A 17,225-nucleotide genomic window follows, 5' to 3' on the forward strand; every position below is an offset into this window, starting at 1 on the left:
ACGTAAATCTTTACGTAGACTACCACTGTCCAAATAAGGAACGCAAATGGTGGCGCCCACGGGCCCCGCCATTTGCGTACGCGCTTTTGTTTTTTTTTTCAAAGTCACCTGTGGTAGGCTACGTGACGATTTACGTAGCCTATCACGGCTGACTTTGGAAATCTAGCCGTGATAGGCTATGTAAATCATCACGTAGCCTATCACGGGTGTGTGGGGGGGTTTTTTGTACTTTTTTTTTTCCGCGGCCGGGGAGACGGGGTGCTCCTCCCCGGCCTGAATTTCGCCGGCGAGGGATGGGGCACCTCCCCCCCCGGCCTGAATTTCGGCCGTGCGAGGTGGGACGCCTCCCCCCCTCGCCTGAACTTCGGGGGGAGAAGCGAAGCAAGCTGCGGGACGAGGTACGTCCCTTTCGTCCATCCCTACTTCTCATAAGTTCAGGTTGCCAAGGTGAAGGTTAGGAATAGAGAGGACACTATCTAATAGGCCTATATCCTGCACATACGGAAAATACTTCACATTAGGGCAGGAAATGGGCAGTTCCTATCTACATCCCTCTTCACCTCCTAAAAAACACTACTCCAGAGGAGCCAGTTTTTGGAGCTGCAGATTGGAGAGGTGAATCAGCAACACTCCATGAGAGGAGGATCTTTTGGTCCAAGCCATTAATGAGAATGAGATCTTTAAGATCTCATTCATACCATCCAGCAGAAACTGGTTTACAGACTTCTAAGCCCTTCTCTTTTCTTACAAGTTGGTTTTACTAGGTTAGCCTAGCAGCAGTTAAGCTGTATAACAGGTTCCTGTATTTTTATCGGTAACAATTTTTTACGAACTTAAAGAAGGCACCGTGTAGTTATGTTGTTAACCCATGCACACCCATGACAAGGCCCAACCAGCCCATCCTCCATGCCTGCATGAAAAAAACATAATGTGTAAACCAGAAAATGACAGATGTTGCCCAGATCACAAGAATTGTTGCAAAAACGTTTATGTTTCCAGATTCGTTACATTAATAATTCACACATTAGGATCCTCCATGTGAATGAGAATCTAAGGAGGAAACATTTGTGAACCAAGCCTGTCTGTGGTTGGAAACCTGAGCACATTTGCTGTGGTATTAAAGCTGCAATTCTATACACTTGCTTCGGAGCAAATCCCATTGAACTCAGTGGGTCTTAAATCTAAGTAGTCATGCATAGGATTGCACTGCAAGTCCCACTGAAATTTGTGAGCAATTGTGAGAATACAAAATAAATGTATTGGATAGAGGGTCAGGTATGTGTATAATGCTAACTTCTGGTTTTAAATAACACCAGTCTGCTAAATGCAATAGAAATTGGACCTCAGATCTTACACTTTTGAGGGAGATTATAGATAGATAGATAGATAGATAGATAGATAGATACTTTGTGCAACTCTTTATCTAGTGTAACTTTAGTACTACAATATGAAATGTGGATGTTTATGCTGTATAATAAGGACTTGTACTCTAAAGTAATGTTTAATGTTTTACCTGTTCAGTAAATAATGTTTAAACCTTTTATCTCTTTTAAAATGTTTGTTAGTTACACTGGAGTGGTATTTTATTTATTATATTTGTAGATCACTCAATAGCCAAAGCTCTGTTGCAGACACTGTGGTAGACAATTGTATTAACTGAAACAGGATTAGTTATAAACAATGGCTAAAATGCCATAGGCCTATAATGATTAATAACCCTGTACTGCTTGAACACTACTGGTACTGGCTAGATGTCACTTGGCATATACAAAGCATTATCTAACCTTGAACTGAAATAACATGTGATCAACCCTTAGCTAAAGAGAGATTGCAAAGTCTTACTGTTTGTGACTTTTGGTTGGGAAAAGAAAAGACATATGTACTGATTGTGGTAGTCTTTGGCAGTAGGTTTCTGTAACTACTTCAGATGAGACTTTTAAAAATTCAGACAACATGCTAAGTATTGACCACTCTTAAAACTTAAGTTTCTGTTCCCATAAGAGACACTTTTCTATAAAACAATACTATAAATATATAATGTAGAAAATGTACTTTTTTGCCCAGCTCTTAAAATACTTTCTATCACTTTCAGATGGTGGAAGGAATGAAACAAAAGAAATGGAGTATTGAAAACATTGCCTTTGGGTCAGGCGGAGCTTTACTGCAGAAATTAACCAGGGATTTCTTGAACTGCTCCTTCAAATGCAGTTACGTGGTCACCAACGGACTTGGGGTATGTTCTCTAAATACTGCTTTTACATGGGTGGGGAGTGAACCTATTGATTTCACTCTTCAATGTGTGTATAATCCCATTTTGGAGGCAGAATTATCTTTTACTTACAGCATCTTTTATTTTGAATTCTAGGTAAATGTCTTTAAAGATCCTGTAGCTGATCCTAACAAGAGGTCAAAGAAAGGCAGGTTGTCTTTACATAGGACACCAAACGGACACTTTGTTACACTAGAAGAAGGCAAGGGGGATCTTGAAGAATATGGGCAGGTATGTATGCCTTAAAACCTTGACTTAAAAAATATTTAATTTCGGAGTCTTAAAAGCATGACGGAAATACCTTGCGTAGCTTGTTGCAGTGCTTTAGAGTACTATAAGGCTCCCCATCACTTTATCCAATGATTTGAAGACTGATTAAAATGGCATGCCAAAGGGAACATTAGGTTCAACACTCAATGCATTGAAAACTGAATTTTCAGTGATTTATTTGTCAGTCTTTTCAAATATACTTTGTGTTGTTTCATTTTTGTAGCTTACTATGCTTTAAAACCACTGTTTCACTCATCCCTGCAGACGTTACTGTGCTATTATTTTGAGTTCTTTAGTCATTAATTGCTTTGTCTTTGCTTCCAAATATCCACCAATGGTTACCACAATGTAATCTCACTGCTGCTATGAAATAACCACTCCCACCCCGCAATATACTAACCTCTTATTCAGGTAGCAACAATGTGAAATGGGTAATCTGAGAGGCACTTTAGGACTGACAATCCCATTCACACACATTTTTTGGAAGTGGAGAAATATACCCCTTATATTTGACTACAAATTTAAACTTTATACCTTCACACCTGTCATGTTTCTGGATATGTTTTAAGATCAGCACTGTACCAATAATACAAATGATCTGTAAAGTATATGGGTTGATTAACTTGTATATTCATCGCTCATTGATTGTAGCATCAAGTGTTGATTTGAATGTGTGAACCAGCCAATGCCATTACCCAATGACAGTTCTGATGCAATAGTTGTAGCGGTTCACACAATCAGTTGCAGCAGTTCATACAATCAGCTAAGAGTAATAAGACATGTGATGAGTATTTTGTTTCAATACAGGGTTAAACTGAAGCATAAATGTCATGCTAGGATATACGTAAATTAATAACTTCGAAGTTAAAGCCCTAGCTTTGCAAAGTAACACACTTGAAATTGGATCTGTTAAGCATACATCTAAGAGCCTAGATACACATTATATTCAAAATATCCAGAGTGCCATGTTCTGATTATGGGCTGGATCCAGACTTAGTCATGCTTAGAGTAGACCCATTGAAATTAGTGGGACAGGTTAGTCATGTCTGACTTAAGTCCCATTGATTTCACTTGGTCTGTTCTAAGCATGAGCCAAGTGTGGATCCAACCCAGCATTATCTTGCCTTTAGTGGTTAATTGTCCCTACTCCTCCCCCTCTCAGCCCCTAGGGACAATTAGCTGCAAAAGCAGAGATAACATAAGCAGAGATAAACGGATGGAGGAAGGTGGCCAGCAGCTCCTGCTTTCCTGTATGTTTTGCCTATAATACCCCGGCCAGTTTCAGGGGAGTGTCAGGATTCTCAGCAGTCACAGCCTGGCTTCCAAATGGGAAGGGGCATAGTTCAGTGGTAGAGCATATGCTTTACATTGAGAAGGCTCCAGGTTCAATTTCTGGCATCTCCAGACAGGGCTGGGAAAGACTTCTGTCTGAAACCCTGGTCAGCTGAAACCAGCCTTTCCCAACCTAGTATTCTCCAGATGTGTTGGACTGTAACCCCCATCATCCTCAACCAGCTGTATGGCCACACTGACTGGGGATGATGAGAGTCATAGTCCAAGACATCTGGAGGGCACCAGGTTGGGGAAAGCTGGTGCAGATAACACTCAGCTAGGACCAGGGCTTCATTCAGTATAATGCAGCTCCCCATGTTGGTTTGGACATGATAAATGATCATAGAATCATAGAATAGTAGGGGTGGAAGGGGCCCACAAGGCCATCGAGTCCAACCCCTGCTCAATGCTGGAATCCAAGTCAGAGCAACTCTGACAGATGGCTCTCCAGCCTCGTCTTGAACACCTCCAGTGTGGGAGAGCCCACAACCTCCCTAGGTAATTGGTTCCATTGTCGTATTGCTGTAACAGTCAGGAAGTTTTTCCTGATGTTCAGCCGGAATCTGGCTTCCTGTCACTTGAGCCCATGATTCCGTGTCCTGCACTCTGGGATGATCAAGAAGAGATCCTGGCCTTCCTGTCTGTGACAACCTTTCAAGTACTTGAACAGCGCTATCATATCTCCCCTCAGTCTTCTCTTCTCAAGGCTAAACATGCCCAGTTCTTTCAGCCTCTCCTCATAGGGCTTTGTTTCCAGTCCCCTGATCATCTTTGTTGCCCTCCTCTGAATCCTCTCCAGTTTGTCTGCATCCTTCTTAAAGTGTGGTGCCCAGAACTGGACACAGTACTCCAGATGAGGCCTAACCAGTGCTGAGTAGAGGGGAACTAGTACTTCTCGGGATTTGGAAGCTATGCTTGTATTCATGCAGCCCAAAAGAGATTTGCCTTTTTTGCAGCCACATCACGTTGTTGGCTCATCTTCAGCTTGGGATCGACAACAATTCCAAGATCCTTCTCGCTTGTAGTGTGGTTGAGCCATGTATCCCCCATCTTGTAACTGTGCATTTTGTTTCTTTTTCCGAGGTGCAGAACTTGGCAAATGTCATTCTGTTGTTTTCTGCCCAGCGCTCCAGTCTATCAAGATCACTTTGAATTTTGTTTCTGTCTTCCAAAGTATTAGCTATCCCGCCCAATTTTCTGTCATCTGCAAATTTGATCGGCATTCCCTGCTCCTCCTTCTCCAAGTCATTAATAAAAATGTTGAAGAGCACTGGGCCCAGGACTGAGCCCTGTGGTACCCCACTCATTACCTCTCCGCAGTTTGAGAAGGTCCCATTGATAAGCACTCTTTGAGTCCGATTCTGTAGCCAACTGTGGATCCACCGGATCATTGTTTCATCTAGCCCACTTTGAGCTAGTTTGCTCTTCAGGATATCATGGGGCACATTGTCGAAAGCTTTGCTGAAGTCGAGGTATATTATGACTACAGCATTCCCACGGTCCACAAGGGAGGTTACTCGATCAAAAAATGAGATCAGATTCGTCTGGCAGGATTTGTTCTTGACAAATCCATGTTGGCTTTGAGGAATCACTGCATTGTTTTCAAGGTGCTTACAGATGGATTGCTTTACCATCTGCTCCAGAATTTTCCAGGGATTGATGTCAGACTGACTGGTCTGTAGTTCCCAGGTTCTTCCTTTTTACCCTTTTTGAAAATAGGGACAACATTAGCCCTCCAGTCATCTGGCACTTCCCCCATCCTCCATGATTTCTCAAAGAGAATAGACAGAGGTTCTGAGAGTTCTTCTGCCAGTTCCTTTATGACTCTAGGATGCAGTTCATCTGGCCCTGGAGATTTGAACTCATTCAAAGTCATTAGGTGTTGCTTGACCATATGCCTATCGATCTCAAGCTGCAAGCCTGCCCCTTCAGCCTGTACTTCACCTTTGCCAGGGGGGTCATATCTCCTCTTTTGGGAGCAGACTGAGCCAAAGTAGGAATTGAGCACCTCTGCCTTTTCTTTGTCATCTGTTATCATTTTGCCATCCTTATTTAATAGCTGAACAACCATTTCTTTCCTCTGCCTTTTACTATGCACGTAGCTGAAGAAAGCCTTTTTATTGTTTTTAGCATCCCTCGCTAACCTCAGCTCGTTCTCAGCTTTAGCCTTCCTGACACCATCCCTGCAATTCTGTGCTACCCGCCTGTACTCTTCCTTTGTTACTTGGCCTTCTTTCCACTTCCTATATGTATCCTTTTTTGTTTTCAGGTCATCTCTAAGCTTTTTGTGAAGCCACATTGGCTTCTTCTGTTGTCTTCCACATTTTCTTCCTGTTGGAATTGTTTGTAATTGTGCCTTGAGAATTTCCTTTTTTAAAAGCTCCCACCCATCTTGGACTTCTTTTCTCATTAGCGTCGCTTGCCATGATCATCCTCATCTTCTCCTTGATTGGGTGGCCAGTAGTAGACTCCGACCACCAGGTTCCTTTTATTCTTTGCTCCATTTATTTTGAACCAGATGCTCTCAATGGGGCTACCAAGCTCATCCTCCTGTATTTCTCTGCAGAGATATGTATTTTTCACATACAGTGCAACCCCACCTCCCTTTCTGTTCTTCCTGTTCTTTTTGAACAAGTTATATCTTTCAATTGCTGTATTCCAGTCATGAGAGTCATCCCACCAAGTCTCAGTTATATCTATCAAGTCATAATTTCCCTCTTGTATTAAGAGTTCAAGTTCGTTCTGTTTGTTTCCCATACTCTGGGCATTAGTATATAGACATCGAAGACCATGTGCTTCATAGTCTGGCTTTCTTCCTACATGTAACTGAAGACTATTATTGGGCGCTATCAGAGCTCTTCTCTCCGTTGCAGTGCATGCGCTTACGTCCATGGTTACCACTGTTGTCCATTGTTACCCCCAACATTACATCTCCCTTCCCTGTAGGATTCAGTTTAAAGCCCTCCTGATGAAGTTCTTCATGCTGTGGCCAAACACATTCTTCCCAGCCTTTGTGAGGTGCAACCCATCCCTTGCCAACAGCCCATCTTCCAGGAAGTATAGGCCGTGGTCCCAGAATCCAAATCTCTCTTGTCGGCACCATCTTCATAGCCAGTCATTCACCCGGAGTATTTTTCATTCCCTTTCTATCCCTCTTCTAACTACTGGAAGGATGGATGAGAAAACTATCTGGGCCCCAAAGTTCTTGAGTTTCCTTCCCAAAGCTTCAAAGTCTGATGTGATCTCTTCGTAGCTCCGCTTGGCGGTATCATTTGTTCCCACATGGATGTGTAGCCAGGCTTTTAAATATAGTGAGCTCTTTTGTGAGGGTCTGTATTGGGCACTGTAGACTCCTTGACATATTGGCAGGTGAAATACTGTTTTACTGAAATATTTTTTTTTTACAGGATCTCCTTCATACAGTGTTTAAGAATGGAGTAGTAACGAAGTCTTACTCATTCGATGACGTAAGAAAAAATGCGAAGCTGAAGACTAGTGAACTGACATCTCACTAAAGTTTCATTCCGTGTTTGTATATGTGTAACAATTATGTACCGCTAATGGTTTCATGTAGAGGTCTGTGTGTTTTGTGTTTGCCACATGACAGCCAAATTATTTGTTGGTTTATGGACATCACTGCCCTATCTTTTTTTGTCAATCTTTAGAAAAGATGGAATTGGAGAAATATTTGCAGTTTAAAACATGTTCAGTGTGCTTCTAGGGACCCTTTGCCAGTAGTGATTCAATCTGGTATTGATCTCCTCATTAATGAGACAGACCCAAGACTTTTATATATCTATCTATATATATCTATATATATATATAGTAGCATACCACAAAACAGGTTTGCATAAAAGTATCATTGCTTTATGTTTATATTTAACTTGTATTTTTGTACAAACAAGATTGTGTAAAATATATTTAAAGTTTCAATAATTACGTCTTTCCAATTTTTCATGATTTTTATGAGCACAGACTTTCAAGGAAATATTCGGGGATGGGGGAATTCATTGCCTTTTTGTCCATTGATCAGCAAATAAAACATGGCCTTAAGTTTTATTGTGACAACTGTACTTGTTTCAATCAGGATAGCTCCCTCAGATCTCACAGAAAAACAGACATCACCGTTCATTGTAGTTTTCTGTCATGTCACAGCTAAACTTCTGTTCTTACTGGAATTGTGAGGTACCATAAATAAAAACATATAAATAGGCCTTGCTAGAGAACAAGAGATATAAATGGAATGCCAAATGTGGAAAGGACTCCTTACTGCAACAAACTTTGCCAAGTGCATCTCAATATTCCAAGAGTAAGGCTGCAATCTTGTGCACATCCAAACAAGAGTGAGATCTGGCTGTGAAACCAAGGGATTTCCTTCCACTACAGAACATACATGTGTAAAATATTGACAGGTATGGAAGTGGTATATTAAAGTAACTACACTTCTGGGTTTATTTTTCCATATTGTGACAAACTTCAAAGCAAAATACTGGATTGAATAGTGCACTTTTTAACTTTTTTTTTTGTATTCTGGTCATTGATTTTTGCCTTTTTGTCAGACTGGATGTTAAATTGTATAGACGTCTTAACTATTTTTTGTTAAACAACTTTAATAAAATATTATACTAGCCAAGCTCCTTTTACATTGGTAGCCTCCCCTATAGGGGACACTATGCAGAGGTTAACTATTTTAAAAAAACTAAAGGTAATGAAAGGTACTCTTTTCATGAATGCACTTGATTCACTTTCTACACATGCTTTGAATTGCTTACTAAAGAACAAGTTGATTAGTGAATGACTTGACAAGCTGTTTCACATTCTCAGGTGTACAGCCATACTTCAGGATGGTTGCTAGAAGACAAGGAGTTGGCCTTCTAGAGGAGGCAATATAATTTTGGTTTGTTAGCTCTGTTGAGGGATAAAATCTATGCTCACTGAACTGGTGGCACTTAGGGGGTTTAAATAATTATCAGTAGAATGCTTCAGAAGAGCTCTAATAAAATGGAGTAAACCAAGATAATATGCTTTTTAAAATGCTGAATAGCCATATTTTAATATTTTGCTAAATGAAACTGAATTGCCCAAATGTAGCGTTATGCCACTTATGCCCAGTCTCAATAGTTTATCTTTCTTAATCAGGTTTCTACTGCTATATGTGATTATAAATGGAACTGATGTATTATCAAAAGCAGTGGTTTGGTTAGTTCTCTAAACAGTGATTTCCATTCCCAGAAATAGCCTTCTTTACCCTGATATGGGTTTGTCATGGTGAGAAAACATTTAAAAGCTGATTAAAGGTCAACCAGACTTTAACTGCTCACACAACATACTGAGGAATTAACTGTATTATAAGTGGTACAAGAAACCTGGTAAGTCTCCCTCATCACTTATATGTTTGTACTTGAATGCTGTGGAAAGGCACTCCTAGGCACCATGAATTCCCTGAGTGAATGTTTGGGTTTCAGATATTTCTGGGACACATATATTGTATGTGTTAATTAAAACTCTATCTGCATTTTAAAGAGTGCTGAGCGCCTACCATTGATGTTCTAGTGTTAATACAGTTGACATCTAAAACACCAATCAGTTTGGTGTTAGATATATAACTTACTCTACAATAACCTAAAATATCCTAATTCTTCCATGCAGCATGTTTGGGTTTGCTTTAAACAATTAGGTTGGTAGGAAATGATATCTTTAGCTCCCATCCATCACAGTACAGTACTTGTATTTAGAAATGGCAACTGGGAGGCTTTTTGTGTTTACTCTAAAAATAATTTATTTGTAACCTGTATTTAACAAGAAATTTTTATGACTATTTTTTCTCAGAGGAATGGTTATGACATAGATATAAAATCTTTTTATAGCAAAGAATCAGTCTTGGAAGATTGAAGATGTATTTATTGTTTGCCAAAAAATCAAACCATAAACAGAATTTTCTCTAGTTTTACATTCCTTCTTAACCTACTTAGCCAAGTAAGTATTCTTCACCTAAATCCTGTGTTTCAGTAGTCATAATGTACTTGGCATCAAAGACAAATGTAACAAACATGGAAATAAAATTTTAGTTCTAGTAGTGAAATGTATAGCTATTTGACTTTATTTTAGACTTGCGCTCTTTGACAAGCAAACAATTTCTATATTAGTTGTGAAACCTCTTTTATGACAGAGGGAACTGAATGCTATAAACAAAGGATGGCCAGCCATTATATTCTTGGAGGCCATTCTACTAACCTGACCCTCTCTTGAATGGTCAAACTCTATAATCAAGTTGGCACCAGCTAAGAGTAATGGATGCACAGGTATGGAGCACAGGTGTTCAGATATTATGAGGTTCCTGAAATACCTTCTCGAGAGGCAAATTAGCAGCAGTCCTTTGCCTTTTTAGAATGCACATGTCATAATACTATACAAGGCATGTAATGCTGCCACCACCCCTTTTTCTTGCTACCCCTTGAATAAAGTTTGTTAAAGCTATGAAGAACCACTTAGAATTTCTCTGCGGGCCAGAGTAGCCTGCCAGTTTGTCATCCCTTCCATAATTCAGTTGACCTTATCTCAATGTACAGTTCTTGCAGGCATGTTGAAAAGTGAGACTACATTCTCTTCAACTGATGCTCTTGGGCGTCTCTAGTTGGCAACCTTTTGGTACCAAAAAGCAGAGTATAAGTATCTCAGTAAATTAAAATGTATTCTATATTTGGGTTAGTGCTTTGGGCTTCTTTGGGAAAGTTGCTTCCAGCTTTCTCTAACCAGCAAATTTTGTGAAGGACTTAATAGCTGTACTATAAAATGTGCTTTGCATGACGAAGGTTCCAGGTTCAGTCCCTGCTATGTCCTGGCAACAGGAGTAAGAAGGATCTCTTGTACTAAACCTTGGAGAGCCACTGCCTCCTCCAAAGGCCATGCTGGGTTAGATGAACCAATAGTCTGACTCCAAAGGCAATTTCATATGTTGAAATAGTTAAAGGTACAGGTCTAATGTAAAAATGAATGTTAATTCCTGTGATATCCTATATTGCTTTCCAAAACTAATACCTGAGCAGAAATGTGTCTCAAATGTTTGGTTTTTCAAAAGGTGAATTAGATCTGAAGGCCCCTCATTTTCCTCCAGAGTAAAGCAGTAAATATTATGTACTATATGTTAGTCTGGCTACATCAAGTTTTTTAAGTTGTTCATCTAGGTCAGCGCTGGAATTTACTGCAAAAGTATTGAACTGTTGAAAAACCCATGGGCATAACAGCTGAGCAGTAGAATGGCTAAGATGACATTAGAGTAGGAGTGCACAACTTTTTCAGTCTTGAGGGCTGCATGTCATGCTAGCTTGGGGGCTGCACGCACACCTAAGTGATCCTGATAAAGATCACTCCTTTCCACTGCTTGCAGTGAGGAAACTGCGATCTGTATGAAGATTGCTGTGGGAGGGGTGTAGAAAAGGCTCACGCTTCACTGCTGTTGTTAGCAAGGAAAGAGCAGTCGGTATCAGGGAAACTGGAGAAAGGAATTTGGTAGTGGAGATCAGGGGCACCCTTGGGGATGTACTTAAAGCCTCAAAGGGCTGTGGGTTGTGCACCCTTCATTTAGAGGGTTGTTGTAATTGTAGTTACGGCAATGCTGAGTTGCTGAGGGGGGAAATGCAAATGCCAGCTGTGTGGCCAGCTTTACTCCAAAATCTTGAAGGCTACAGCTTTTATTTAGAAGCAGACAGCCATGACATTCGCCAATAGATTGTAACCATATAAATCTCTACTCTCTAGTAAAGAAAATAGCTAGATGTAGTAAGAAGCTAATGTACATTAATATATTAGTGACCTGATATGTGTTCTGCCAAAAGGCAGGTTCAGACAATGCCGTGCCCAGGTGACTGACACAAGATCTATTGTTCACTTACACATAGGTACTCATAGTGTGCAGTAGTTCATTTACATTATGTTCTCCCCTTTATTGTACACACCACAGCTATTAATCTTTATACTTGAAAAAAATGGTGGTGTAGGGAGAAGTTTGGCAAGGAGAGATGTTTGCTTCTGCTTTAAAGAAGCTGAACTGTTAGCAAGATATGACTTGCCCTAGTATTGCTTAACAACACTCTTTGTCTACGAAACTGGCGTTGAACTTCTGAAGTCAATGTCACAGGAAGTTTTTTTGGGGGGTGGGGGAGGCAAAAGGGCAAAAAATACCAGCATATTTTAGCTTAAAGCTCTTACGGCCAGTAACTAAGCCTTAGAAGAAGCTTTTAAACTTTTTAGAATGAAAAAAATGCAAAAGCCGTGAAACCACCACACAATTGGTGGTCGAGGGCAGGAGAAGGGGGAATGGCTGGGGAACCCCAAGGGTTGAATTTGTCTCCTTGGTTTGCCCCTGGTGTATGATACAGTCATTCTTTTAAAAAAAAATTGCCATTCTTATGGCAAGTGGCAACTGCTTTGAAGATTTAGGAAATATTTCCTGAAATCTTTTCCTTCTACCTTAACTGGATTTTCTGCTTTTCTTAGGAGAAGAGAAGGCAAGGAGAAATATATTCAAATAAAAGAGTGTACTTTTACATATTTTTCTTCGCTTTTAACAAGCTGTCTCTGCAATATAAACTTTCATACTATCGGGTAGAATTTAAAACCAAGTTGAGGCTACCGAGTCCACCTATTTCTGCTCCTATACCTCTTCTGCTTGCTTTATAAGCCCCCTAAGCTAGAGCACTTGTTGGCTACATTCTTCCCTGTATTTTTAGTAGCTGCTGTATGAGCTCACACTGCTATTTTCGGTTGTTTTGCGACTGACAGTGTTCTCGGCAGAAGAGCAAGTGGGAAATGCATTTCTACACAGTTTCTAACTTAGGCATGGTGCCCCATGAGTCATGTTGTCCTGTGCCATTTCACCAACAAACCACAGAACCGGTCATAACTCTTTTAAAAAAAAACCCTCTTACTATTCATCTGAGACAACTGGATAGCATATACTGGCAACAAAGTAATGAAATTATGATACTCCCACTTCAGTCGGGAAATCAATGGTCCTGTCTTCGTTAAACTATAGAGAGCTATACCACCTTCTATGAATTGGTGGGTATGTTCATGGGTTCAATCCATAATGCAAAATCTATATGTGTGATTCCTAGAGTATTCATAGTGTCTCGTGACCACGAAAGGCGTGGAATCACGGGCATTAAATTAATGTGGTTGTCCAACTGTTTCCACATGCTTGGCAAGGTGCAAGGCTCACCTCTTTGGTATTTCACTTTTAAATTGGCAGACTGCCATGCCAAGGCTCTCTGTGAAATTAACACCCAAGATAAGATATTTCTGAATTTTGGCCTTTGATATATTAGGAACAAGTCCAAGGATAGAAGGCTTGTTTTCTAATAGCCAATTTACAGTCTTTAGAGGGACATTATAAAATGCAATATAACAGCACTCATTAAATGCCATGTTAGCATCCGTATGTAGAAAGTCATAATGCTTCACTCTCTGAAGGACCATCTATATTTCTGGTCCAGTATTTAAGTAGTTTTAATCAAAATGCTAATCTAAAATCAACACTGTTCTAAATAGAGTGTGGATAAAAGTGATGATTTATAATCTGACATTTTAGAGAGATATAAGTGAATAAGGGGGCAAACCTATGGCTGCTAGACAGCAGCTAGACAGCCATAGGATATGCTGTTTTCCAGGAACCAACCTCAAAGCCCGTGTTCCAAGGTCGGTTCCCGAAAAACCGACCTCTCCCCACTTCCGCTCTGCCTTGGAGGCAGCATGGAGAAGCCCTGTCCTCCACACTTGGAAGAGAAGTGCGGAGTGACTGAAAGGGGGCATGGCTGGGGGCGTTCCGGGGCAGGGATTGCAGAACTGTGTGTACGACACATCCTGTGTGTCATACAGCAACCTCCTCTCCCGCTCAGCCCCCACGCAGCTAGACAGCCACAATCAGTTATCTAGCAGAAAAAGCAGGGCAGGAGAGGCACAGAGGGAACAATCCCCCTGTGCTTCTGCCTTGCTTTGGATAGGCAGTCGCCTCCAAGTTCGGAGGCGGCTACCTATCTAGATAGGATTGCACCCTAATAGTCGAAGGGCTGGGGGACGCTGGGAGTTGTAGGACTTTTTTTTTTCTGTCCAAACACGCATAGGATTGGCCCTAAAGTTTCCCCTCTTTAATGTCCCGAGGCTTTATAATTATGTATTATAGAATAATTATGTATTTTTGCTATCATTGAAGCCTGCCACTTTGTAACTTCTTAATGTTTTAACCTTTGTTCAGTGAACTACAGATATTCATAAGCTCAATACAGTAGAACTGCATTAACTGAATTGGAATGATTTGCATCCCAGTTCATCATAATTTGCTGTCTGATTGTTGAAATGACATGTGGACTTGGGGAGGGAGGAGAAGGACGGGGACATCAAATTGGTTTCAACAGAAACACAGATTTTATCATTTGATGAAAGCAATAGTGGGCATGTTTTGAATTAATTTACAGAAAATAAAGTGTTGCATTTATTTTTAATCGTGATATTTTAAACTGCTCTTCCAAAGGGGCAATCACAACAACTCTGTGATGTGGGGCTGAGAGAGTTGTTCAAGGTCACCTAGACTGGTCCAAGATCAGCTAGAGACTTGAAACGTGATTTGCGTCTGGATCTGTCTAGTCTAAGCTCATGCTCTAGCCTGGTTCTCAGCCCCCTAACAACTAATACAGTGGAAGGAGAGGTAGAACACAGTGAACAGAAAATAGTATGTGGCAAGGCAGGGTGAAAATGATTATACAAGAACACGATGAGTTAGATGCTATTTTTAAAAATCTTCTGTCCTACAAGCCCACACACTAAATCATGAACCTTCAATGGACATTACACACATATTTTCAGATAGTTACCAATAATTATAAGGGCTAGAAACTGGGTTTCCCTTTAATGAAAGCAGACATTTCCCAATATTCTGAAAAATTAGTCTTTTTTCCACTCCGCCTCAAACTCCCCATCCACAATCCTCTGTCAAAAGAAAAGTAGCTGTCAAGACAAAGGTTTCTGTCCTAGTAGGTCACTTTCCCCTGAAATCTCATTTTGTAGTCCAGAGATGATGATGCATTTATATACTGCCCCATTGCTGAAGCTCTCATTTTATGGGATAAGCTTTCAATTATATGAGTCCTCACCTGCAGTTTGAAGTTAATCAGTTGAGAAACAAGTTTTCTTCATCTACTGCGAATGAGAACAAGTCCTATGTTGGTCCTCCTTGCTAAAGCATGATCATTTCAGAGCCTGCCATCTTGAAAATGCTTAAGTTGTTTTTTAGGAGTCTGGGGAAAGGGAGAAGGGGAGAAATCAGAGTGGCGCTACAACTGGTTCTGAATGCAGTCAGTTCTGAATAATCACTCGTATCAGAGTGAAAGGCAAGCTTCTGAAACTTATGAACATACTCATCATACCCCATGAAGTTCCCAGGATCAAGCCTGAGTCTAACTTCCTACTTCCTGGAAGTCAATATCCATTGGCAGATAAAGACCTGATAAAATATAGCAACCTAGTTATTGACCTTGTACTTTAGCAATGTAATACAAAACCACAAGAGAGCCTTTAGCAATAGAAATTATCTTGTGTATCAGATGGAGCTTCTTTTCCCAACAGCTGGAGACCTTTGAGTTGATTGGCATAATATATTGTGACTGTTTCTACAATAACTGAATACACTAATTTCTCACTATTCCATGCTGAGAGACTGTTATTTTATTAGACTAAAAGGAGGTCTCTCACTATCTGATTAGGAAAAAACATGATGGAATGGATTAAGCAGTACAGTATGTAGAGACTATAATTCACTGAGCTACAGCGAAGCTATCTTACATAAGAATAAGTGTAAGGCTTATTACTCAAGATCTACCAGACCCATTTTGCTCATTTTTGTATTAAACTGAAGCTTGAGCAATGTAGATGTGCAGAAACTTTGAAAAAGTTCGAAGCTTGAACTTTGGGCAGCTCGGGAAGGAAGAGGGATGAGACAAGGGGCAGGTTAGTGCATATGCCCACACTGTGCGTGTAATGTAACATATGACATAGTGTGTGTATGCATGTGTAATAATAGTGAGCCCTTAGAGTGCTGGGCCAATGAAAGGACAGGCACAGAATGTTGGGAAAGGGGCTGAGGAAGAGTGAGTTGGTGATAAAAGTAGGAGGAAGAGACGGTGAGGAGAAAGAGCTGAAAGGACACCAGAGGGAGAAGAGAGAAAAATCTTATATCATGTGTTTTCAACCTCAAACTTCAAGAAATGGTAAATGATCTTTTTAAAAAACTTTTTTTTATTTTTTTTTTGTAGTATATTTATTTTAACAGTGTAAAATTGTTGAAGTCGCAAGGGAAACAGGCAAACATATTCTTATCCAGTCGTGCTCAGACGACTAGCCCCCATAGTGACATGGGATTTGCAGTAGTAATACGTACTTGTAATATGTAATTGTCCTGGACAATTACAGTTAGAGTGTTGCTAAAGGCAGCCTTTCAGAAGCACTTTCTACAATAGATTGACAGCTATACTTTGTATTTCGTGATCTTATATTATCATGATCACAATCTAAATTAGGTCACACTCTACCTAAGTGGTGGGAAGTTAAGAGGAGTTATCACAAGATAGGTTTGGTTTCCTTTGAAAGGATGAGCAGTGGAGATGTATGGTGTCTTTTTAATCCCATATACTAAAAATGAACTCATTCTTCAATCTGGAGCCAAAACTGTACCACCCATGCACAAGATGGAGATATCAACAGGCTTCTGGGGACCCCAAGATTTGCCAAAGTACCAACAAAAAAAAACATTACAAAATTAATGGTGGGGACCACCACCCCTCCACAAAAAATAAAAAAATACTCCAGTGAGAACTGAACATGCTCAGTGGCTACAGAATGTTAGCTGACGGCTGGGAGAAAAAACAAAAAACCAGGGTGGGTGGGAGATGGATTGGAGTATCCTGGAACCCTGGCTGGAACCCTGAACAGGAACACTCCACACTGCAACAGTTTGTTGCAAATCCCAGTTGTAACCTGCTTTTTTAGAAATACAGCAATGTGGAAATGCAGGAGCAAGTACAACACAGGGAGGCACTACTAGTCCCATTAAAACATTAGTCTTCACCCCCATCCAAATCAGCTTTCTGTCAGTCACATCCAAACTACTGCTATTCAGCTCTGCTTGAACAGTCTCTAAAACTTAAAAAGTCTTAGAAGGACCCACAAACTAATAAAATAAGCCATACATTTCAGCCCCCTGCTGGTATTGCACTTGTAAACATCAACTGCCCATTAGTGGGTATCCCTCCTAGGGATGTACGAAAGTCAGCTTTCCGCAGATTATGTTCGGGGGGGGAGGCGT

General features: G+C 40.5%; 1 protein-coding gene across 2 annotated transcripts in view; it reads left to right on the plus strand.

Annotated features, from left to right (window-relative positions):
- Positions 1 to 9,240, plus strand: part of NAMPT (nicotinamide phosphoribosyltransferase) — a 31,707-nt gene extending 22,467 nt beyond the window's left edge. Inside the window, exons 9-12 of one of the 2 annotated variants that reach the window (XM_084811067.1) lie at positions 2,093 to 2,233; positions 2,366 to 2,500; positions 7,279 to 7,338; positions 9,104 to 9,240. In XM_084811067.1, the coding sequence (XP_084667193.1) occupies positions 2,093 to 2,233; positions 2,366 to 2,500; positions 7,279 to 7,338; positions 9,104 to 9,109 (342 nt within the window). In that variant the 3' untranslated portion in view covers positions 9,110 to 9,240. Of the gene's footprint in view, positions 1 to 2,092; positions 2,234 to 2,365; positions 2,501 to 7,278; positions 8,504 to 9,103 lie in introns of those variants that run through there. The other variant, XM_084811066.1, reaches the window with a different exon arrangement.
- The last annotated feature ends 7,985 nt before the right edge of the window (positions 9,241 to 17,225 follow it).

This window comes from Heloderma suspectum, chromosome 7 (genome assembly GCF_057233095.1).
Source record: "Heloderma suspectum isolate Gila_16-S chromosome 7, 16-S_ref, whole genome shotgun sequence".
Lineage (NCBI taxonomy): Eukaryota > Metazoa > Chordata > Lepidosauria > Squamata > Helodermatidae > Heloderma > Heloderma suspectum.